General features: G+C 37.1%; 1 protein-coding gene across 2 annotated transcripts in view; it reads left to right on the top strand.

Annotated features, from left to right (window-relative positions):
* LUZP2 (leucine zipper protein 2) overlaps window positions 1-26534 on the top strand; it is a 462949-nt gene that overhangs the window by 391003 nt on the left and 45412 nt on the right. For both annotated transcript variants that reach the window (XM_078058292.1, XM_078058291.1), the window contains exon 9: window positions 2572-2736. In XM_078058292.1, coding sequence (XP_077914418.1) covers window positions 2572-2736 — 165 coding nt within the window. The remainder of the gene's footprint in view (window positions 1-2571; window positions 2737-26534) is intronic.

Here is a 26534-nt window from a genome sequence, read left to right as displayed (position 1 = left end):
AGAGAAATCTGAACTCTTATTTCTTCTCATTGATATAGCTTCTCACTTTCCTTCCCTGACATATAGAAACAGCATTTTTACTCAAGTGTCTAAGTCATTGATTCAGAAAACTTTCTGGTGAGTCCTTCCTAATATGTCAGGGATTATGTTCAGTGCTAAATACACAGTTTTGAACAAAATAGGCAACTTGCACACGTGTATATATACATATAAATTAAAAGTCAGAGACAAATTACATAAAGGACACAAATATAGGATTGAAAGTAATGGGGTGGAGGAAGGACAAGAAGTCAGGGGCTCAGGCAAGCAGATCAAAGGGACCATGTTGAGTGAAAGGTCAGTCAGCTTGGCCCAGCTTGCCGCTATCCTGTCCACTTAACAACATTCCTCCAGCCTAGTTCTTATCAGATTTTTCTGTCATCTTAGACAACTTGTCAGGGCAATATTAATGAGAAGGAAATACACGTCAGTTCTATTTCTTATGTATTCCCAGTTGCCGGTCTTCCAGGCTGCTTTTTGTTTTGTTTTGTTTTTTTAATCTCTGACCTGGACCAAATAGATTTCTTAAACTGCTGTTCTTCTAGAAGGACATTCTTTCTCATCTTAAAGATAAGTCTTGGGCGCCTGGGTGGCTCAGTTGGTTAAGCGACTGCCTTCGGCTCAGGTCATGATCCTGGAGTCCCTGGATCGAGTCCCGCATCGGGCTCCCTGCTCGGGAGGGAGTCTGCTTCTCCCTCTGACCCTCCCCCCTCTCCTGTGCTTGCTCTCTCTCATTCTCTCTCTCTCAAATAAATAAATAAAAAATCTTTAAAAAAAAAAAAAAAAGATAAGTCTTATCTTTATCTTTTATCACAGAAGCTCAGAGGTAGACATTGGGAAGGATCTAAGTCATGGTCGCTACTCTTCAGGAGACGGGACATAGCAGTAGATGCTATATGGAGATGTGTTCCTGGCATAGAATATAAAAGATAGTAGTTTTGTTGGAAGAATACTACCTCAGCAGGACAACAGACTTCGCTGCTTCAGTGGCCCATGGGCGCCCTGAAAGGGTGCACTCCACATGTGCCGGCCTGTCCAGGGGTCTTGGCCCCAGCACCTAATCTCTTCATCTCTCTTGCCGCAAAGGCCACATCTCATGTCTTGAAATGGACGATTATGTGACATTTTCTTATTTGGGCCTACATGCATGACCTTTATTACCCCTGAGTTACCATAAGGTTTCCTAAAAGTTGTATGTCTCTTTCCATTTTGGCACTGGGGGATCTCTCTCTCATTTGTACTCAGCTTTACATTATTATTGTTGTTGTTGTTGTTGTTGTTGTTATTTACTCTATCAGCATTTAAAAGTATTTTTAGGGACGCCTGGGTGGCTCAGTCGGTTAAGCATCCACCTTCGGCTCAGGTCATGATCCCAGGGTCCTGGGATCGAGCCCCATGTCGGGCTCTTTGCTCAGCCAGAAGCCTGCTTCTCCCTCTCCCTCTGCCTGCCGTTCCCCTTGCTTGTACTCTCTCTCTCTTTTTGTCTGACAAATAAATCTTTAAAAAAAACCAAACCTCCCTTTAAAAAAATTTAAAAAATAAAATAAAAATATTTTTAGCAGTGGAATCTGGTGGTAAGATGGGAGTTACAGATGGTTATTGTCTACATTAGTTCAGTCTGCCTTGTGATATAAACCAGGGAAACAAAGCAGTCTGAAAACCTTGAACTTTCATTTCTTCAGAGTAAAATAGTAATAATGATGCCAGTTCCACAGGTGTTAGAAAGCATAAAATTATGTCATTCATGTGAAAGAGCTTGAAATACTGTGAAATCCTATGCGAATATAAGTATAAATATTACAATTTACAATCACATCGGATCAACTCCTACCACTTAACAAGGCCCACAGGAAATAAGTGTTTTATTAGAAACAAAATTGATTTTTTTTCCAATCTGTGCGCAGATTGAGTGGTGCTACAGGCTCATCTGAGGAACACAGGGGCCGGCACTGCCTGGGCGCTGGTTTGTAATAACAGAGATGGACACCAATAGAAAGATGGCAGGTTTCTACAGACATTTTCTTTTTTTTTTAATTATTATGTTCAGCTAAGCCACTGTGTAGTACATCATTAGTTCTTGAGGTAGTGTTCAGTGATTCATTAGTTACGTATAACACCCAGTGCACATCACAACATGTGCCCTCCTTAATGCCCATCACCCTGTTACCCCCCCCCCTCTTCTGAGACCCTGAGTTCAGTTCCCGGGATCCACAGACATTTTCTACTTGAAAGTGACCCTAGAGGACATGTCCTTGCCAGCAGGCTATCACGATTGAAATCATGTCTAGTAACACATGTCTCTGAATTTCAGTGTTCAGAATATATCACGACACACAGTAGCCCCTAAAAACAGACTGAGTGTGCATTAAACAGTGTGTCAGAGTGGAATTTAGAAGTTAGGCAGTTACATTTGAAAACTGGTAGGTATTTGTGTGGGGAATGAGTATAGGCTAGGAGGACGGGGAGAATCAAATCAAATAAAGAACAACCGGAACCACATGTAAAAGTTGTCATCTCTTTTTTTTTCCATAGGACTCACAGCTAAAAGCAATGAAAGAGACTGTACATCTCTGCCTGTCAACCGTGTTCCGTAATCAACCTCCCCCTTTAAGTCTAATGAGGCCAAATCCAGCTCAGCTGCCAATTCTACCTGGGACGGTTGGCCCTGTGATTCCTGATGCAAGTTCAAAATTCCAGGTACACTTCAGTCATGCTTTGAAAGTATAAGCAAGTCATGTACTGTCTTTATACTTCATTCTGTGTGATCATCAGAGTGGATCCAAGTAAGATACCAGATTCGTTGAGAGATTAGGAAGTAAACGGAAGATAGTAACCCTTTTGTAAAGTCTCCGTGGTCACTTGGAGAACATTGGAAGACAACATCTGTTTTAGAGAGCCAGCTGCTTTTTAGCCAGAATTGCCTAGTAATAAAAATAATTATTATTATCATTAGTATTCTGAAATAATCTAAAATTATTTTAAAATAATATTTTAACAGTATTGTTTCAATTTATTTATAATAATTATAATCACTTAATATAATTTAATAATATAGTATTTGTTATATAATTTAATGTAATTATATTATTAATCATATTTTAATGATAATAATAACTATTATTTTATAATTAATTAAAAGAAAACATCTTATATTACATACCAGTATATACCAGAGGTTTAATATGGAAAATGCTTTCTCTTAGGGTATAACGGTCATCCTTACAAAAGTGGATACTTTTTTTAAAAATTAAGGCCATAGTTTTCAACACTTCCTACACATGTGACTATCGTGGGATACTTGTAAGAAAATCCTGACACTTGGGATTCACCCCAAACCTATTGAATTCTTTCTGTTTGGGCTCTAAGTCATCAGTAGTTTTTTAAAACTTTCCAGGAGATTCTGAGAACTGGTGAATCAAGCAAAACTTCCTCAGCTCCCACCACCACCCTACATTAGACAGGGCAAAGGGGCGTTTGTTGCTTTCCGCCTCAGTCGTCAGAACTTTCAATGTACAGGCTCTCCGTTTAAATAAATGCTGACACTCTGAAATAGTTATTGGAGAAAGTGTAGCTTCAGGCAGTATATTTGGAAGTGCTGGCCCTCTTACCACTTGCCTTAGGACCACTTGCTGGTAAAGTGAGCGTTCTAGCTGCCAGTCCGACTTCTAATGCAAATCTCTAACAACGGTGGGCCCAGAAACACCTGAGAACCACTGATAAGAGTTACCCAGTGATGCAGTACTTTTGGCGCTTTCTTACTGCTTATTCTGATTCCCTACACTTGAATTAAAAGGGGTGTGCACAAATGACAGTTTAGAGAAATACTGTTTTCAGAATCAAAACCAAGAGAAAAAAAGAATGTAGTGTTATGTTTTTATCTGTAACTAATCAACATATGGACTGCACAGATTTAGTCTATATAATCTCATGTTTCTCTGTCAAAAATCATTTAAAAATGTATGTTTTCATCTCATCTTATTCTCTTCTTACTCGGTACCTAAGGATCTCTAGAAATGTTTAGGCCAGTATCTTTCTCCGTTATTTTTTCCTGCCTCTTTGGAAACTCTAGGTCTAAAGTGTTTGTTTGCTTAACCAAAGGCAGGGAAGAAAGTTGCATAATAATATATTTGTTATGTTTAGGAAAAATCCTGAAGAAATCCATTGACACTGGTCACTGGTAAAATGCCAAGCTTTCCAAGCTTTTCACCCATTGTCACGCGCCCACCGGGAAGCTACACTCTGCCTCCTTAGTGTTGGTCTAAGAGAGGAGCCAAGGTTCAGCCTTATTAAGTCTGATGACTTTGGGCAAAGCACTTTGTAATTCTTTGGGCACACAGGACACTTGTCTCCAACTCAAAATATGTTTGTTTAGGCCCAAGTAAAACTGGGCTCTTTATGACCCTGAACGTGTGGAAGAAATTACTGATTGTTCCTTTAACTGATTTACTATGAATAAATGTATGTCCTGTCCTTGAAATAAATAATAAATATTTATTATTTCCCTTGGCTTATCACAGAAAAATGTAGGAAGCATTTAGATGAGGCTGGTTTAGGAATTGCTCATTTCTCAAAAAGCAATAACAGAAAAATCTAATTGTTTAAGATAAAGTTCAATAAATCTAAGTTGATGTACTATAGAGCATTCTATTTTATGGATTAGCATTAAAAGCTTCTCTAGTGTTTGTGTTTTGCCCGCATTCTTTATCTTTTCATTAGTGGTGGAAATTGTATTTTTATGTATACTTGGGTTTTCAGCTCTATGCCAGCACCTCAGAAAACATTTTTAAAATCCCAAATAATACGATGTGATGTGGGGTATGGGTAGGAGAGACCCTCCCATCACGGAATCTTTTTTTCTCTGTACGTGAAAAAAGGGGCATTTAAATGAGGACGTTTTACCGGTGCACCTTCAGAGTTGGCTAATTGTAGCTGAAGTGACGTGATGTGCCTGCCTGCGAGCTGTGAGGGGTCACATCTCTCACCCTCCCTGTGCCTCAGTTTCCTCAAGTGCCTGTGGTGCCCGTCAGGGTGTTGTTGTGGCATGAACATTACAACTAATAACGCCCCCTGTTTTCCATGGACTAGGACTGGTCTCATCTACTTTCATTTGGTTTCTTAAATCTTCAACTCTTGAATGGTTTTCCCGGAAATCTGTGAAACATAGCCAAGTAAGCAATTTTCAACTCACATCTGGAAAAAAGACAAAATACCCACATACCGTGCCCCCCCAAATGTCATTTTATTTTATTTTTCTTAAAGAAGATTTGGTAATACAGTCAAAATTTTCATTGCATTATTCATGTGTGTGTATGTGTATGTGTATACACACATACATACATACACATACACATTATTACATTAAATATATATGTGTATATTTCACTGTGGATTTTAAAAGCCACAGATTTCATTAGGTGGGGAGTTCAACATTACCAGAATCTACTGGCAAAAACTTAAAATAATTTATATATCGGTAACCCCTACCTTTTTTAAAGATTTATTTATTTATTTGAGAGAGAGAGAGTGCATGAGCAGGGGGAGGAGCAGAGGGGGAGAGAGAGAGAGAGAGAATCTTAAGCAGACTCCCCTGCTGAGCGCAGAGCCCGGATGCAGGACTCCACCTCACAACCCTGAGATCATGACCTGAGCCAAAATCAAGAGTCAGACACTTAACTGACTGAGCCACCCAGGTGGCCCTGGGAACCTCTGCTTTTTTTTTTTTTTTTAATTCTGGAGGATGCCTTTATATGACCTTTTAGTCCTACAGCTGAATTTTCTGCTGAGGACTCTCAGTCGGGTCAGTCAGTCTCCTTTCCTTCATCGTATTCTCCATAGTTGTTATGTTGCTTCTCTCTAATTTGAGGGAATTTTTTCCCACCCTCCAAGTTAGAATTACTCTTTCTATTCTCAGTGCTCTGATAGCACAGTGTTTACCCCTCATGGCTCTTGATCACACCATGAACACAATGATGGCTGCATACTCCTCTCTCCTTAAAGGAGACAACTGTGCTTAGCTCCTTGATTTGCTCACATTACTCAGTGTCCAGAATGATGTTTCTACAGAATTCATTTGAAATGACACTTGCTGTATTTCTGTTTTAGTCAGTTCGGGCTGTTATAACAAAATGCTGTAGGTTAGGTGACTTAAATCATTTCTCGCAGTTCTGGAGACTGTGAAGCCCAGGATCAAGGTGCTCCCAGATTCAGTTCTTCATGAGGGCCCTCTTCCTGGAAGGTAGACAGCTGCCTTTTGGCTGAGTGCTCACATGGTCTTTTTTAGACATGTGTGACTGGAAAGAGATCTCTTTCTCTCTTTATATTTTTTATGAGGGCACTAATCCCACACGAGGGCTCCACCATCATGACTTAATCTAAACCTAATTACCTTCAGAAGGCCCAGCTCCTAATACCATCATATTGGGGGTTAGGGCTTTAACATAGGAATTTTATTTTACTTTAAAGATTTTATTTATTTATTTGACAGAGAGAGACACAGCAAGAGAGGGAACACAAGCAGGGGGAGCGGGAGAGGGAGAAGCAGGCCTCCTGCTGTGCAGGGAGCCTGATGTGGGGCTCGATCCCAGGACCCTGGGATCATGACCTGAGCCGAAGGCAGACGCTTAACAACTGAGCCACCCAGGTGCCCCAACAAAGGAATTTTAGATGATACATATAATCAGTCCATAGCAGTGCTCCTCTTCTTGGATATTTTCCTTATTTAGAAGTTAGAAAATATATATTATTGAGTGCTCATAAAGTGCTTTATATTCAACCAAATTGTTTTCCATCTGTATGCCAGGACCATGCTCATCACTGGGGATGCAAATTTGAGATCACATGATCTTTTGGACACTGACTGAATTCTCTGTACAAAGAGAACAAGAGAAAAAAATGCAAGGGGTGTGTGGTAGATCAGGACTTTTTTTTTTTTTTTGTATTTGGAATTTCATATTCCAAATAGCTTTGATTAAAGATAAAGACTAAAGAGACCTGGATCCAAAGGCATATGAGATGATGTCTTTTTTATGAGAGTATATATTTATTATGTAGAAAATATTGTTGCAACAGAGAGGTAAAGAGCAAAGGTACGAGCCAGGAGCTCTGATTTGCATTTGCCTAAAATAACTCCTAACTAGAGTGGAAACAAGCAAACCAGTGACAGTCTATTTCCCTGAACCATGTAGAGGATGATGGTGATCTGATCTATGGTACAGAAATGGAAACAGCGTTCCAGATGTCATGGGGGCATAAAACTGCTGTGATGTAGTGGTTAAGTGGGATGCGTGAAGGCAGGATGTGAAGAAGAACACTCTGTGCTTGTGTTTATTCACTGTGATGCAAAAGGCAAGAGGAGAACCAAGATTGGTTTGTTTCTCAACATACTAAGTGTTAGAGGTCTCTCATACAGTCAAGTGTCTATATCCCATAGGTGATTGAACATTTGAATCTAGAATGCAGGGAAGACACCTGAGTGGAGATAAAGGATTTGGCATCACCATGGCTGGTGATTAAATGTTGGAAGTAGATTAAATGACTTGACAAGACAATGTGGAATGAAAAGAGATGAGGGCCACAAAGGACCCCAGAGAAGAGAAATACTTCAGTGTGGTTTTTTGTGTAGCCTAATTGACGTAATGTTTATGGTAAAAGTGCATCTCTTGTCTTTCGTTGAGATCCTCTTTTGGACTGAGAACCATGACTTTTTCATGCTGTTTTACCAGTACAAAACAACGGAATATGCATGTCATTGTGTAAAGTTAGAACAGTGAATACTCCGTGGCTGGTATTTGCTTTTAAAAGCAGACTGGGGGCGCCTGGGTGGTTCAGTTGGTTGGGCATCTGACTCTTAGTTTCGGCTCAGGTCATGATCTCAGGGATGTCAGATGGAGCCCCACATGGAGCTCTGAGCTCAGGGGGGAGTCTGCTTGAGATTCTCTCCCTCTCCCTAGGCCCCTCCCCCTGCTTGCTCGCTCTCTAAAATAAATAAATAAATCTTTAAAAAAATAAATGTTGACTGTTTAAGTTTTCAGAATTTGTACTAGTCAGCTCATAAACACAGCCCTTATTAAATATTAATTACATATACTTACAATTAAGTAAAATTTACTGAAAGCAAATGTGGTAAATACCAAAACTGCTACATCATGCTATTATCTCTGTTCCTGAGGTTATTATAATATGTCTTTTGGGCCCACGTTGTGGAAATACTACACGAGGCTGTGCTACTGATCTCTCTTTCCATTTCATATTCAATATTACCGCCTTGATAGATTGAAATTGGTAGTATTTATACCATAGAAATTGACAAACACTACAAATCAGGGTCCTCCTAACCCCCTAAGTTAGTGAATAACACACTCTTGTGTATGTATGAGTATGGCGTGTGTGTATGTGTGTTAAACCTTTAAGATAGGCTTACTTGGCATCATAATGTACAAACGATATGTGATCAACATACTCATTTGTTTTTGTCTTCTGCTTGTGTGGTAGAGCTAGATGAAAAGTAAGCGCTGAGAAAAGGCAAAACAATTAGTCTTAAAAACTGCTTGTTTAATTAATGGCATGTTCTGAAAAAACTAACACTTTTTATATGTCCATTATACTGTTTTCCTTAATTATATTCATTTTATTATAAAATATCAAATGTGACTTTATGTAATTTAGAAAATATACAAATGTAGGAGGAAGAACAGGAGGCCTATTACCCAGAGGTCTATTTTTAGGTGAAAAAATATGAATTATTAATACAGTAATGTCATTGGTGTTTACAACTGCATGATAGGCAGTTTAAGAGCTAGGATTCACTTTACATTAGGGTGATGATATTTACCTGTGAGTGTTTCTGGGAGGGTTAAGTAAGATGCGAAAAAGGCCACACACTGGCCCTGGCACATTAGTCAAAGACAGTTCCCAGTCTCCTCCCTTCCGCTCTCCTCCCCTCCCCAGAGCTGAAGTCTCCACAGGACAGGCTCCCCTCAGCCTTGGTCCCTCAGTAAGCCTGGAGAGGAAAGAATTTGTGGCGTAGCCTGCACCATGCATCCAAGGTCCTGTGCCTCATGGGGACTGCTGGGTTGTTCTCGCCTCCCCACCCGGGACCATCTGCTTCCTGGTCCCAAACCCACCAGTTACCACATCAGGGCAGAGACCTTCAAGAGGAGAAAAGGCCTATGTTTCTTTTCTTTTCTTTTTTTTTTTCTTAAGATTTTATTTATTTATTTGAGAGAGGGAGAGAGAGTGAGCACGAGTGCGGGACAGAGGCAGAGGGAGAGGGAGAAGCAGACTCGCCACTGAGCAGAGAACCCGATGCGGGGCTAGGCCCTAGGACCCTGGGATCATGACCTGAGCTGAAGGCAGACGCTTAACCGACTGAGCCCACCCAGGCACCCCAAGGCTCATGTTTCTGTCCCCAGTGTTCTAGCTAAGACCCTTGAAGGTACAGAGGGTCTTCTGCCTATGTAATTAGGCTGTACTTTTCATCAACATCCAACATGTTGTTTTAAAGAGAGAGCTAAGATTCTTAAGTCAGACTGATGAAGTAAAATCTGTTTTCTGCAACTTTCTAACTTTGAAACTTTGATCAAATTACTTCTCTGGGACTAATCTTCTGTATATATAAGATGGAGACAATAATAGCACCAACCCTACAGAGCTGGTGTGATGAATTAATAAAAAAAAAATCCACATACAGCCTTCAGCTTATGCAGTACTGTCTGACCCTGAGAAACAATAAAAGTAGGAAGTAAGTATTATATCTGGAAACCAGGATAACACTTTGAAAAGATTTAAAGATTTTTGGTATGGAATATTAACTTTAATTAAAACAAAAATTGTGTGCCTTGTTTTATTGTTGATATGTGAGTATGCAATAGATCTGTCCAAATGAGTACAACTATAGTTTTTTTAGCATAGTAGTATGGATGGATTCTTAGAATACATTTAATGTCAGCGATCATAATAGTAGGAGAACATTGAAAGACAGCAGAAGGGAAAAACAATTCAGATAAGTAATGCCGATAAAAAACAATGAGGAAATTGTGTTATGAAAATCCAGTATTTCAAGGGGCGCCTGGGTGGCTCAGTCGTTAAGCGTCTGCCTTCGGCTCAGGTCATGATCCCAGGGTCCTGGGATCGAGCCCCACATCGGGCTCCCTGCTCAGCGGGAAGCCTGCTTCTCCCTCTCCCACTCCCCCTGCTTGTGTTCCCTCTCTCACTGTCTCTCTCTCTCTGTCAAATAAATAAATAAAATCTTAAAAAAAAAAAAAAAAAAGAAAGAAAAGAAAATCCAGTATTTCATCCTCACCCCAGGCGGTGACCATCTTCTCTCTTCTTCTTTCCATGCAGCTCACTGCTTTGGATTTATCTGCACTTTACACTGGTAAAGGTCACAACTGTGGTATCTATTTAATTGGACAAGGATGATTTGTTTTTTGTTTTGTGTGTGTGTGTTTTTTTCCCCGTTTGTTAGAAATGCCAAAGTCATTCTAGTGACCCCATTTAGGAGCTTAAAGTCATCCAAGCGAAAATTGCATTCTGCTTGGTGCCCGACGGTTTAAAGCAAAGTGGATTTGTATTTCCCTCTCTTCTGCCAAAAACCTGTTGCGATGCAATTTCCAAGAAGTCTCAAAGCAATGCACCTGGAATCATCATAGACCAAAGGGTCTCAACCTAGGCTGCATTTTTAATCACTGGGGGTTTCACTCACCCCTGAGTGTCAACACTCACAATTCTGATACAATCCAACTGAAGAGCAGGCTAGTTTGGGGGATTATTCAAAGCTCCCAGATTATTCTAATTTATATCCAACGTTGAGAACTATTAAGATCCTTACTCTAAGAATGGGAAAGGAGTCTAAGAATTAAGCCTACCCTTTTCCCCCACTTCCCTAGAGAAGAGATTTATCAGCTACCTCAGAGGTTTTAGATAGATCTGGTTTTCTACCAGTTGTCTGTCATTAGCTCACTATTTGGTTATCTTTCACATCTATCAACTGTTGGTGTTCTTCCATGCTACAAAATATATTTTATATCTTTATATCCAGAGTTATTGTAAGGATAAAAATGAACACATAAGTTGAAAACACTTTCGTAAACTGTAACATTACAACTAAGGAATTTTGTTTGGATTTCATTTTTGGTCCTAGGAGGTCTTAATAGCTTCTTTGATTACTTTGCAGCAGGTATGTGGCAATGAAGCTAAGTTTCAGTTAAAAATATTTAAAATAGTTTTGTTTTATTAAATAATTAATTAAATAATAATTTAAATAATATATAATAAATAAACAAACATTAAAAATTTAATTTAAATGTATAAATATAATATAAATTTAATATATAATATAAATATAAAATTATAAATAAAATTTAATTTAATTTAATTTTAAAAAACTAAAATTTAAAATAAATTTAAATTAAAAATTAAAAAATTAAATAAATAAATTTAATTTAAATATTTTATTAAAAATAAAAATTCAGTTAAAAATAAAAAACATGGTATTTTATGAATATACATGATATATATGTACATAAATATTATAAAATTATGTTATATATTATAAGATACATATTTGATCTGGTAAATATGAAAATTGAACCCACAAGGAATCTTTGATGTATTTTTTTTTAGTATTGGTGTGCAGGTTTGTACTTGGAATAGTCTGAAACCAAATTCTCATTAGTTTTAATTTATTCTTGATACTTATATAATAAGAACATTATTTATAGAAATTGATTAGTCGAGTAGCTCTATGAAGTTCTTTCAAAGACAGTTGTTAGCAACAGGAGGACATAATTCATTCAATCTTCCTAAAATTAAAATAGGAACAAAACATTCTTGGTCGAAATGTTATCTTAGGTAACTCTAGGAAGTCACATTAATATTCAGAGAAAACCTCACTACTGGATATCTTCTTTGTCACAAAAGAATGGCTACCAGGTTCCATTTTCTTTTTATTTTCTTTCATAATTGAGATTTTATTGGTCGTCTTGAGGACCGATACCCAGATGTTTCAGTTTGTACACAATTAACGTATGTACCAAAAAATTTAAAAGGTATGCAGTTGTGATTCTTTTCTAAACAGTTATTCCAGTGACTTTCCAGCTTAAATTTGGAGGCAAATTTTTTTCTTAAGAGGATATCATGTGCAAATATTTTCAAATGTTGTTAAGCTGTTGTGTCATAAATCCCCCTAACTCACAAAATCATCTACACCACATACTCAGCACATTATCAAAGTTACGAGGTAAACTGAACTACCAGGACCAAAGATGTTACAGAGTGCATGAAATGCTGATAGGGAGAGCCAAGGCCAAGGAATGGCTTTCCCTTAGGAAACAATTCTACTAAAAATAAGATGAGAAGTAATTTAAAATGATCAAGACATAATAAATGCGGGACTGTGGCTCCAAATTGGCATCCAGTGTGCTGTGTATTGTAGGATATAAAACTACTTCTCCAGCTGTGGAATGATAATCAAGACAATCAAAACCTCCCATATTCAATATCCCACTATTTTCTGATTGTACCAAAAATAAACAACCAGCAAATGATTTTGCCTCTTAAAAAAAAAAAATTTACATTTAAAAAATGGGATGAGGCAAGATTCTCTCCTTCTTAAAAATGTTTCTAGAGCCACTAAAAGATTTACATCTACAAACTAGTTGATAAAAATATTCCTCTGGATTGTATAAGAAGGGAGACAGTCACCATCTGTAAGACATGGTATAGGATGTAGTCAGACTCAGCTTTTTTTCTCTCCTGCTTCATCAGAGGCTGGACCCCCCCCCTTGTTTGTAGTTTCTCCATTTTCTGCAGGTAAATCATCTTTAGTTTCTGGGTTAGACATTTTCTCCTGTTTTTCCTTTGCTCCCCTTTTCTCTTTTGTCTGAAGATTTATCATTTCCTGCTGTATTTCCTGGGCTTCCTTTCCACTTTGCAGGAGCAGGTTTAGATGACAAGCTCCCCTACAGATCTCGCCCTGGGGAGCTTCTCTGGCAGAGCCCATCCTCTAAAACACACTGTTATAGAAGGTTATAAATAGTGAGCGGGTGGTCAGAGTTAAAGCATTCTAAGGTCTTTGCATTTTTTGGAAAGCAAAAATATTGAATAACTGCAAACTCTGACAAGTATTCACATCAAGATTTTCTGAATAACCCCACACACATAAAATACTTTATTGCTAAAAAATGCTACCCATCAAAAAAAAAAAAAAATGCTAGCCATTATCTGAGCTTTCAAGAAGTCAATCACTGACTACAGATCACCATTACAAATGTAATAATTATGAAAAGTTTTGAAATACTGTGGGAATTACTAAAATGTGACACAGAGACATGAAGTGAGCAGATGCTGTCCGAAAAATGGCACTGAGAGATGCAGGGTTGCCACAAACCTTCCATTTGTAAAAAACACAATATCTGCTAAGTGCAATAAAGCAAGGTACACCTGAGGCAATATAGAGAGAATGATTAGGAAGACAAGATGATACTAGCAAACACAATTTTTAGGAGATTAATAGTATCTTCTTGGGGAGAGACGATGAGTCTGTGGTGGTGGGAAAAGGGAGGAGGGGATGGATTTGAGAAATGCAAAGGATAAAAAATTTGGAGGAATTTGTGTGGAAGTGTGAGAAGACGAGCTGATTCTTTTAAATAAGTTATTTGTGAAGAGGAGGAAAGTGGACAAATGTATGGGGGGCTTCTTAACAGGATGGAAGGAGATTGAGTACATTTTTGGTAAAAGAGAAAGGGGGAATGAATAAAGATAATGAAGACAAAATTTAGAGACCTATATTAAGTAGTCGAAATTCTAGAAGAAGCACCAAGGGATATGAATATGATCACTAGGTAAAGAGCAGTAGGGACATACCAACTTCTGAGATGGAAGATCAATTGGTTAAGATGAAGGAAGGTATGGATTCATTTTGATGTAGATGAAGGACAGTTCAAAGGGGATGCTGCCCAATGGCCTTTAGTTCATCAGTGAAAATTAGGCCCTTACTGACTCTGGAGAAGCTTCCTGTCCCTCTAGACAAATGCTTTGGCAAACCTGTTTGTACCCATCACATATACACTAATTCCAATTTCTAAATTCCCTCTATAGCACATCTGTTGGGACCCTGCTTTGTTTTCCAATCCTAGGGGAAAAATGAAACGACACATCTTCTCAAGAGACATGAAGTTAGGAAACATGAGATCCAGTAAAATGAGGTATTGCTTCAAAGAAAATATAGTAAAATAAAAGTAATCATTATACTCAAAGATGATATAAACTAAAATTAACAATAAATCCAAAAGAAAATTAGCAAATTCATTTGTATTCCAGCAAATGTAACTTTGTTAATAAAATGTACTAAGGGATTAAAATCACCTAAAATTCACTAGTTTCCAGTGTATTAAAACCAACTTCTTAAATAGGGTTAAATGCTAATCCATTCTGTATATACATTATCATGTACATGTAGAGAGAAACGAATAATGCTTTTTCAGTTATAGGCTTATGCTTCTTTCCAATGGTCCTTTTTAGGCATTAACAAGTTCTATTAGGTGGGTACTCTGAGTATGCTGGACTCTCCCTTTATCATCACTGTCCTGGAAATCTGTGTTGGAATCTGCAACTAAATGTTAGCTACTCAGTGCCAAGAATCATGTGTAAGAGCACAGAATTTGGAATTCAACAGACCAATTCTAAATCACGGCTTCTGCCAATTATTCAATGCACATATGAGATATTGAGAAATTAAACTGGAGACTGTGATTATTCCTTTTGAAATAGAGCTAACAATACAAAACAATGACCCTAGTAAACTAAGATGTATAAATGCTAAATTTATAGCATGATATCTGGCATACAGTATAGCTAGTGTTTAAGAGCATAGATTCTAAAGGCAAACTGCCCGGATTTGAATTTGTGCTCTGTACTAATCAGCTGTGTAACAAAGGCAAATTTTTAAACCAATTCTTACCAGCAACATGGGGATAATACTATTTTCCTCAAAAGGTTGCTATGAGGACAAACTAAATATTATCAGTTTCAGACTTATTTGCTCTAGTGAAATATCATTGTGTGTCCATCTCTGGGGAAGTGTCCATCACAAAATTCTATATGGGGGACAATAAGAAAATAATACATGCATTCATCAAAAGAATTTCCACAAAAGGACTTCCAAAAACAACAGGAAACATAAGATCTTTATATTTGCTGAAGGTAATTATTCTTTGTACTAGATTTGATGAAAGACCAGAGAATTGTCATCTTGATCCACCCTCAATGCACTGAGTTGGATTTAAATGTTTCAAAGAAAATTAAAAATAGTAGCCTTGCTTTTCATCACTCTATGAAGCACACTGATATTCAGGATTTTGTGAAATTATAGACAGTCTTTTTGAATCTCCTAGAGTGCCAGTGTTAGGCTTTCCTATGACATGTTTAGTCCTCTCTGATCTCCTCTTTATGAAAGCAAGAATATTTCCTGAGTGTCTGTAGCTACCTAACCTAGGAAGTTATTCAAATCAAGTATACTCAAAGACCAAACTTTTCTCCTTTGTATGCTATTGTGTAAGTTCTAATTGCTCAATAATAATAACAATAGTGATGAATTTAATTTGCATAGTCCTTTATGGTGATTACTATAAGATGTTTTACTAGATTATCGTAATAAATAGAGCAGATCTTACTGTAACTATTTTACTTACAAAGGAACTAAAACAGGAACCCAGGTTTTTTATGCCAAATCTTGTGCACCAAATCACCGTCTCAGAATGCACATTACTTAGAACTTCAGAGATATTCTTACAAAAAGGAATGAACATTTAAATATACACTGCTTCTTACATTATCACAACACTTAAATTTTATAGAGTATTTGTTCTGTAACTGATTTACTGCTGAGAGCTTTGCACAAGTTTTCTCAGTTAAAATCCAGAAGAACATTTTCAGGTGGTACTGGTAATATTCTGATGTTATAAGTGAGAAAACTAAGGCATTATAGAGGTTAGTGATCCATCTTAAGTCTCAAAACTAGGTCATTGTCAGTTGAGGTTTTGAAGTCAAGTGTACCTGGCTCTAGAATCTGAGAGTCTGACCATCACTTTACAGCTGAAGATGTGGCTCTGATAACAACCCCCTTGCATTTAGAAGAGAAGGAAAAAGGAATAAAAAGCAAAACAACAAGAAAACAATTCACAAAATGGCAATAGTAAGTCTATACTTATCAATATTTACTTTAAATGTAAATAGACTAAACTATCCAATCAAAGACATAGAGTAGGAAAATGGGTGTAAAAACAAGACCTAACTATATGCTGCCTACAACAGACAAATTTCAGCTTTAAGGACACGTGTAGGCTAAAAGTGAAGGGATGGAAAAAGACATTCTATCCTTATGGAAATCTAAAGAAAGCAGAGATAGCTATACTTTTATCAAACAAAATAAACTTTAAACCAAGGACTGTAAGAAGAGACCAAAAAGCCATTATATAATAATAAAGGGGTCAATTCATCAGGAGATTAAAAAATAAAATAGGAGCACCTAAATATATAAAATGAATATTAACAAATCTCAAGGGAGAATAGACAGAGAATACAATACAATGCTAGTAAGGGACTTTAGTAGCCTTCTTTCAAAAATGGATCAATCATCCAAACAGAAAAGGATACATTGGACTCAAACTACATGTTAGATTAGATGGACCTAACAGACGTTTACAGAATATTCCATCTAACGGCAGGATACATATGCCTCTTAAGCACACATGGAACATTCTCCAGGACAGATCATATATTAGTCCACAAAATAAGTCTTAATAAATTTAAGAAGATTGAAATAATATCAAGCATTTTTTCTAACCTCAGTGGTATGAAATAAAAGAATCATAAGAAAACTGGACAATTCACAGATGTGTGAAGATTAAACAATATGTTCCTGCACAAGCAATGAGTCAAAAAAGAAATCAAAAGAGAAATTTAAAAAAATATTTTTTTTTCAGATAAATAAAAATGGAAACATGACACATCAAAACTTATGGGATGCAGTTCTAAAAATGAAATTTAGAAGGATGGCTGGGTGGCTCGCTCAGTTAAGCGTCTGCCTTCAGCTCAGGTCATGATCCCAGGGTCCTGGGATCGAGTCCCGCATCGGGCTCCCTGCTCAGTGAGAAGCCTGCTTCTCCCTCTGCCCCTCCCCCTGCTTGTGCTCTCTCTCTCTTTTTCTGACAAATAAATAAGTAAAATCTTTAAAAAATAAAAATGAAATTTAGAGTGATAAACACCTGCATAAAAAAAAAGAAAGATCTCAAATAAACAACCTAACTTACACCTCAAAGAACTAGCAAAAGAACAAACTAAACCCAAAGTTAACAAGGAAAGAAATAACAAAGATCATAGGCAAATATATGTAATAGAGACTAAAAAGATGATAGAAAAGATCGAAAAAATTAAGAGCTGATTTTTTTGGAAGAGATAAAATAGACAAAACTTTAGTTAGACTTACCAAGAAACAAAGAGAAAGGACTCAAATAATAAAATTGCAATTGAAAGAAATGATGTTACAACTGATGCCACACAAATAAAATGGATCATAACAGACTACCACAAACAACCATGCACCAAAAAGTTGGACAGCCTAGAAGAAATAAATAAATTGCTAGAAACACACACTGTACCAAGACTGAATAATGCTGAAATATAAAATCTGAACAGACCAATCACTACTAAGGAAATTAATCAGTGATTAAAAACCTCCCAACAAACAGAAGTTCAAGACCAGATGGCACCATTGGAGAAATGTGTCAACCTTTTAAAGAGGAATTAATACCAATTATATCGAAGTTAAAAAAAAAAAAGAGGGAATCCTTCCAAATGCATACTAGGTCAGCATTCCCCTGATACCAAAGCCAGACAAGGACACCACAAGGAAAGAAAATTATAGGCCAGTATCCTCGATGAACATAGATGCAAAAATCCTCCACAAAATATTAGCAGATGGAATTCAACACTACATTGAAAGGATCATACACCATGATCAAGTGGGATTTAGTCCAGAGATGGAAGGATGATTCAACACCCACAAATCAGTAAATGACTTAAAAATCATATGATCATCTCAATAGATGAGAAAAAGCATTTGACAGAATTCAATATCACTTTATGATTAAAAAACCTCCACAAACTGGATGTAGAGGGAATGTACTTCAACATAATAAAGACCACCTTTGACAAGTCCGCAGCTAACATCATACTCAACTATGAAAAGTCAAGATCAGAAACAAAACAAGGGTGTTCCCTCAGAATTGGATGTCCTAGGCAGAGCAATTAGCAAGAAAAAGAAATAAAAGCATCTGGGAAAGAAAGAAGAAAGTCTCTGTTTGTAGATGACATGATCTTATACATAGAAAACTCTAAAGACTCCCAAATATCAGAATTAATAACTTCAGTAAAGTTGCTGGTAGGTACTTGTGAGCCTTCTATTTTGATCTGTCACATCCTGTTGATTCAGAAGATATTACATATAGAATCTGCACTACTGAGATAAATTTATAAGATAACTTTTTTGAAATGGTTCGGCAACATTCTCTGTAGACACAACTAATATTGTTAAAATGTCCATACTATCCAAATCCATCTATAGGTTCAATGTAATCTCTGTCAAAATTCCAATGGCATTTTTCACAGAAATAGAAAACAACAAACGTAGAATTTGTATGGAACCACAAAAGATCCCCAATAGCCAAAGCAATCCTGAGAACAAAATTGGAGGCATCACACTCACTGATTTCAAGCTATATTACAAAGCTATAGTAATCAGAGCAGTAGAGTAGTGGCATAAAAACAGATCTGTAGACCAATGGAATAGAATAGAGAGCCCAAAAGGTAAAAAACAAAAACTCCCAGCCATTTTCTATTCAGGCAAACCTGAATTCAGTTGTCTGCTCTGTTACTTCCTAAGTGATTTGATCTTTGGCAAGTGCTTTGACATCTTTAAGAATCTGTTATCTCAAAAAAAAAAAAAAAAAATTCTGTTATCTCATACAATACAATAATAGTATAACTTTGTAGGGTTGTTAGGGAAGACTGAATGAGATAGTGCATTTACAGCATACTCATAACTATTCAATTAATGTTAGCTTCTTGTAAGTAGGTAGTTAACAGAATGTCAGTTGAGTCTATCTTCCCATTATATGCAAAAATTAAAGTCTCTGATGCTTCTGGAAACATTTCAGTGATAGCACTAAATGGACATGTGGTTGATGGTTTAATTCACAACAGTAAACTCCTGAGGACCTGGGGCATATCTTCATTATTTTAGTTCCTCTAAAGTTCACCATAATACCTTTATCTAACGGTAAATATTTGATGAGTGAAGAAACAAATGAATAAATTAATGAATGAGGAATCTGAGAGAAGGAATAGTTCCTCATTAGCCAAATTACAGTGTGTTCATGAGATGCTGTATCTCTTAAAAGTTCTTCACACCCATATAATCATTCTGTGATGGAGAGTAAACATACTCATTTTAGTGAAAACAACTGCTGTGGATTCCCATATTAAACACATGCTCTTTTCATACTTCATCATTAGTCATGTGTGTATTGTGAATTTCAGTATCTGTGATGGCAACAGCTTTGCCTTAATCCAGCCTACTACTCTTGCTAGTTATCCCCCTTAAGGCTAGACAGAGTCAATGAAAAGTGAGCATAGGGTTCAGGCCATTTTATTTCCAATATTATATGTAAAATATTCTAATCTTATTTTAAAACAAAATATAAAAACTGTGAATGTTCATGAATGCCTTTTTCATAGATGATGATAAAACTACCATATTTAAGTTAATCTGAGACACACCAGTGTTCAGTTTTCCAGAATAACCTTATGTTTATTGTCCAGACTTGATTAAAATACCAGAATGTAGCATGTGATCTCATTGAATCCCTGAGAACTTTTAATTTTGCCACTGCTCATTCTCCATGGCTAAATTTACCATTCATTCAGGAATCATTCCTGATAGAGTTAAAACATATATAGGAGAACCTTTCCCACTACCTGGGGCACATACTATCAAAGGATGGGGATAACAGGGAGTTTCCCATAATGCTTATGTAAAGACCCAAGAGGCAGCATTTCCTATCCTCTTCCTACAAAGTTGACCATTTGTATAACCAGCATTCATCTTATTTCCATGGATTACGGATTCAATTTCCTATTATTATTGTTAGGGTGAGGGTCCTTCTATGCATGCCAACCTGCTTTTCTGAGCACTTAAGAAATCCTGATTGACATTTTCCCAGTTCTCTCACTTGGGCAAAAGATAATATCCTCCTATTCCCTGTATGTCTGTGAGTCCCTCACCTGAATAATAAGATAGTGTAAATAATTCTGATGCTTTCAGGGCACCTGGGTGACTCAGTCGATTAAGCGTCTGCCTTCGGCTCAGGTCATGATCCCAGGGTCCTGGGATCGAGCCCCACATCGGGCTCCCTGTTCAGTGGGGAGTCTGCTTGTCCCTCTCCCTCTGTTCCTGCTGTCTCTCTCACTCTCTCTCAAATAAATAAGATCTTTCAAAAAAATAAAATCATTTAAAAAAATAATACTGATGCTTTCATTATTACCTGCTGCCCATAATACTGTTTTCAGATGAGTGATTTAAACTCCTTCCTGCCAACCTCCCCACACAGTTGTCCAGCTATGCTTAAATCTGCCACACAAGTTAGACATTATAAACATTGGACCTCCCATCTAGAGCTATTCTTTACAACTGGGAAGGTGTCTCTCTCCCTGAAGCATCAGTTTTCCCTTCCTCCTCATCCCTCCTGCTGTTGCTGCTAAAGCCCCAGCAATAGCCCAGCAAAATCCCAAGTTGCATTATACCACTATTGACACAGTTAAAAGCATGCCCTTGGTCTCATTAAGCTTTTACTTGGACCATATTAAAAACAGACCCTCTCTGGCTTCTCCATATGCTTAATGTTTTGTTGGCTGGCATGAAATAGATAAAATGTTTAATGTGTAAAATACATTTAGTAAGACTATATCTGAATTCCTAGTTTTTGTTTTTTTTTTTTTTACTTTTAGCCATTTGTTAATGCTTTCAGATAAATATTTTGAACATGTATATGGTATCGATTCTTTGTTATGTTTATATTCTCATAGACATAGGTCCACTCATCATTTATAATATCAACTACTTTTTAAAAATATAAATTATTTTTATTTTATTTTATTTTAAAGACTGCATTAATTTATTTGACAGAGAGAGACACAGCAAGAGAGGGAACACAAGCAGGGGGGGTCGGGGGGGAGAAGCAGGCTTCCCACCGAGCAAGGAGCCCGATGTGGGGCTCAATCCCAGGACCCTGGGATCATGACCTGAGCCAAAGGCAGAAACTTAATGACTGAGCCACCCAGGTTCCCCTAAAAATATTAATTATTTTTATTATAAAACATATGCTAAGGGATGACTGGGTGGCTCAGTCGGTTAAGCGTCTGACTTGGGCACAGGTCATAATCTCAGAGTCCTGGGCTCGAGCAGGCATCGGGCTCCCTGCTCAGTGGGGAGTCTGCTTCTCCCTCTCCCCCTGCCCCTCCCACCATTCGTGCTCTCTCTTAAATAAATAAATAAAATCTTTTTTTAAAAAAAGTATGTTTATTTGTCATGGACAAATTTGGAAAATAATGGTAATAGTAATAATACCAATAGTTGACATTTGTTGAATTGTGCTATACCCATATGAACATATTTAATCCTCACAAAACTCTAGAAGGAAGAAATACTGTTATCCTCATTCTTTTAAATTTTTTTCCTTTGGAAAAATTTTAGACTTAATAAAAATACATTACAAAGATAGTACAGGGTTCCTATATACCCTCCACTCAACTTTCCTTAATGTTAACATCTTCCATAGCTATGGGCATTTATCAAAACTAAGAAATTAGCATTGATACATCATTACCAAACTACACACCTTACTTGAGTTTCACCAGTTTTTCTACTAATGTCCTTTTTTTTATATTTCAGGATATCCAATTCAGGGTACTACATTGCATTTTTAGACATCATGTCTCATTAGTCTCCTCTGGTTTGTGACAGTTTTTCAGTCTTTGTTTTTCATAACCTTGACACTTTAGAAGTCATGGCCAAATATTTTGTAGAATATCCATCCCCCAAACCAGGGCTGTCTGATGGGTGGTCATGCTTAGACTGGCGTTATGGATTTTTCTAAATAATATCACAAAGTTGTGGTACTCTTCTTATCATTGTATCAGGTACATGACATCATTGGTGATGTTAATCCTCATCACTTGGTTAAGATGGTACGTGCCAGATTTCTCCACAAAGTTAGCACTTGTCCTTTTCCGTACTTTATTCTTTGGAAATGAATCATTAAGTTTAGCCTACACTCAAGGGAAGGGTAGTTAAGTTTTACCTTTTACAGAGGGAATGTCTGTGTATATATTATTTAGAATTCTTCCGTAAGGAATATTTGTCCTCCTCCCATTTATTTATTCATTCAGTCACTTATTTATATCAGATGGACTCATAGATATTTATTTTAGATTTTACGTTATAATCCAGTACTCTCATTATTTTTTTCCTTCAAATGGACTTCATTTTTCAGAGCAGTTTCAGGTAATAGCAAAATTTAGCAGAAATGCAGAGAGTTCCCATATACTCTTTGCCCCCCTGCCCCAACCCTCCCACACAGACAACCTCCTCCACTATTAACACCTCTCACTAGAGTGGTACATTTGTTATAATTGATGTACCTACATGGACACCTCATTATATCACCCAGAGCCCATTGTTTACATTAGGCTTCTTGGTGGTGTAAATTCTATGTATCTTGACAATTGTATAATGACATGTATCCACCATCATACAGAATGTATCCTCGTCTTTCATATGAATAAAATGAATTACAGAGATACTAGGTTGCTCACAAAAAGTAATACAGTTGGCTGACATTGTATGAGTGAAATAATAACATCTCATTAAAATTCATTGTAAATGTTATTTGAATTATTTTATATATCATTTCCTTGTAGATGTACACTATAATTGATTCATGTATCTCCTTATTTCTGTTTTAATTTTTTTCCATTTGTCCTTTTTAATAAATATATAAGTAACATTTAGATAAAGATCTGTCTTGTACTCTACCATAAGAATAGAGTATGTAGAGAGAGAAATCCTGCTTGTTCATTTTCACATCCCCCTTCCTTCCTCACTCATCCCTCTACTCAACAGCATTTAATACAGTGCCTAGCACCAATACAGTAGGTAATAAATGATTGTTTACTAAATGAATGATTATCTAATAAGTTATTGAGCTTAAGGTTTTGTCAGGCGCACCTTTGAAGCTGATGTTAGGGAGACCTGATTTCTGAGGTTTCTTGAAGCCGCTGTCAGAAGCAAGAAATAGGAGCAGAAGGGCATGTTATTTTGATTTAGTGTCACATACTTAACCTTCTTAATAATGACTTAAGAGCTTCACATCCTGGAATGGGCTTTTGTAGAATATTAAAGTCTCATAATATTTTGAAGGAATTCATAAGTTCCACCTGTGTTAATAACCATCTGTGAACTGCACCAAGCATGTAATCAAGGTTCCAGGCCCTTTTGAAAATCCACTGTTTTCTGAAGTCTAACATTTTTATGTATAAAAATGGGAATGATTCCATAGCAGCCTTACTATGATGGACACAAAAGAACAACAACAAAAGACCTTTACTTTGGAGAAAATTACTTTGTCTAATACCACATACTCTGTTCATACAACTAAAGTCATTTTCTGAGAATTTTTTAAAAGAAATGTCCAAGATGGGCGCCTGGGTGGCTCAGTCGTTAACCGTCTGCCTTCGGCTCAGGTCGTGGTCCCGGGGTCCTGGGATCGAGTCCCACATCGGGCTCCCTGCTCTGCGGGAAGCCTGCTTCTCCCTCTCCCACTCCCCCTGCTTGTGTTCCTGCTCTTGCTATGTCTCTCTCTCTCAAATAAATAAATAAAATCTTTAAAAAAAAAAAAATGTCCAAGAACCAACATCTTGCACTTGTGGTTTCCTAATAAAGTATGATCACTCATCTCCCCATTTTTAACTGACCACATTTCCCTCCAGAAAAACCAGTTACACCCAGCCTATTTTCAGGCACTCTCATTTTTCTGGACCTAAATATCAGGTTTTTTGAACAAAATTCCATTCCCCACCCCACCCTCCTCCTTCTTCAAAGTAAGCTCTATGCCCTACGTGGGGTTTGAACTCAGGACCCCAAGATCAAGAGTTGCATGCTCTACCAGCTGAGTCAGCCAGTCACTCCAAAATTCCATTCTTTTTGATTTGAGGTATCAAATCAATCTTCATTGCAGCACTATATAACCATTTATGTTTCACTAATTACATCTTTTTTTTTTTTTTTTCTGTTGTCATCTCTATAGAGTTATTTTCCTGGTGTTGGCTTATATACCTATAAATGGATTCTGCTATTATCAAATGCTTAGGTTTTGATTCTACATTTAATCACCTGCAGACATTATTTTCCTCTCTGCTGCTCTAGTACAACCATTATCTACTTTGAATTCTTGGAAGCCTTGCGTATCTTTATGATATATTGGGTTGGGGTCCCCTGAATAAATAATTTCTCTTGGGGTCTAATTTAATAACTTTTTAAATTGTTTTATTAATTGGACTCTACCATCTACAACTGATGAAATCTGTAATGGGCATATGGTAGTGTATAGCCAAAAGAATAATGCAGAAAGTTATTAAATTAGAACTGCTGTAGCCGTCTTGTAATTATGTAGGAGTGTTCTGAAAACAGCAAGCAGAAAGATGGAAAATTACTGGATCCTGGCAACATCCTGGATTACAGAATTAACCAACTCTAGAACTCTATATTAGGATTTCTTATGTGAGATAATAACTCTTAGTGCCTAGGCTGTTTTTAGTCGGGGATTATATAACTTACAACTAAATGATTTCTAACTGATCGAGTCTTCAGTATGATAAAGGAGAAAGATAATTAAACATATTAGAAATATATTTGTTATTATGTTATGTAATATGTTAAAAAACTAACATGTCAATGAAAAAAAAGGACACAACGTGAAGAAAAATGTGATCTTCCATGGGAGACTTTGGAAAGATTCATTAGTGCATGTTATACTCCAAGTGTGTTTCAAGGGTAAGTGGAAATTTATCAGGAAAAGGATTTGGGGGAAAGTAGAAGAAGTAACCATGGGCTGAGGAACAGAGGAGGGGACAGTTAGGAATAATGCAAGACCTAAAAACACTGTGCAGACACACGTGTGTATGTATGTGTGTACACACAAATGTGAATGAGAGAGGAAAGAGAAGGAGGGAGCGTTTGAAGTGGTGAGTGGTGAGGTTTGGAGTATTGACAATGAGAACAGTAACTGGGTAACAGGCAGGTATAGAAAGATAGGTAGAAGAGAGGTTTAGAAGGAGCTTCTGTTTTCAGCCCAGGAATTGTTATGTTAACCTGAATGCCAACAGAGGAAGATCAATCAACATGATCGCCTTGAGCTTTGTCTTTCACCACACTGCACTGTCAGCATTTTGGAGGATGCAGTCGAGGGGGAGATAGGGCATCTGTGTGGGGTCAGATGGGGAAGAAAGCTGTAACTATAGAAAATGTGGATGCCTCTGGGGGTAGAGCTAAAAGTCAGATGGGAGAGAGAATTAGGCAGACATTAAGGAGACACCCATGCCTACCACTCTAACTGGATTTTTCATCAGTTCTTATCTTTCCTCAGCATATTGCTTTCTTTGGGTTCCTTAAAGTTAGAAAGTTTTCTTATTCCTCAATCCTGTACCTATTCTCCTTCACTCAGAAGGCTCTGCCTGGCCTCCTCACCCGGGGAACTGCTCATCCTTCAGGTCTTGTTTTCAGTGCTATTTCTTCAGGAAAACTTACCTGACCCTCCCGATGAGTCGGCTCACTCTATTGTGTGCTGTACTCTCAAAGCAATTGAAAAATCTTTCATGGTAGTTAGCCAGATTATACTTAATTAAATTTTTGTGAGGTAACCTGTTTTCATGCAATTCTTCTAGCAGACTGGGTGCTCCTTGAACACAGGGATTGTGTCTGTTTTATATTCTGCCATATTCTGGCCACATCTAGGTCACCCAGGAAGTAGTTTTTGAATGACTGAACAAATAAGTGGATGGCATACTTAACACCACCCTAAAGAGGAAGGGTGTGTACAAGGCATTAGGGTTGAGGCAAAAATAGGGGAATGTACTTTAGGTCAGTTGTCCTTAGTCATTTGAGATTTTGCAGACTCTACTCATGTTATAAAAGCAATGGACTCTCTCTCCACAGAAAATTATACCTATAATTCAATATCAATTGGCAGAAGTTTAAGAAGTCCTACATTAAAGGTTATTATTAGAAAGTTACAAAAGTAAGTTTAGACTGGGAAGTTGAGTTATCTGGACATTCTATGTAGGAAATATTACTGAACTGTAATTTTTAGTTTTAGCTTCTCTGT

This window comes from Halichoerus grypus, chromosome 11 (genome assembly GCF_964656455.1).
Source record: "Halichoerus grypus chromosome 11, mHalGry1.hap1.1, whole genome shotgun sequence".
In the NCBI taxonomy this organism is placed as follows: domain Eukaryota; kingdom Metazoa; phylum Chordata; class Mammalia; order Carnivora; family Phocidae; genus Halichoerus; species Halichoerus grypus.
Note: the sequence above shows the minus strand (reverse complement) of the source record. Positions and strands in the feature narration are given on the sequence as shown.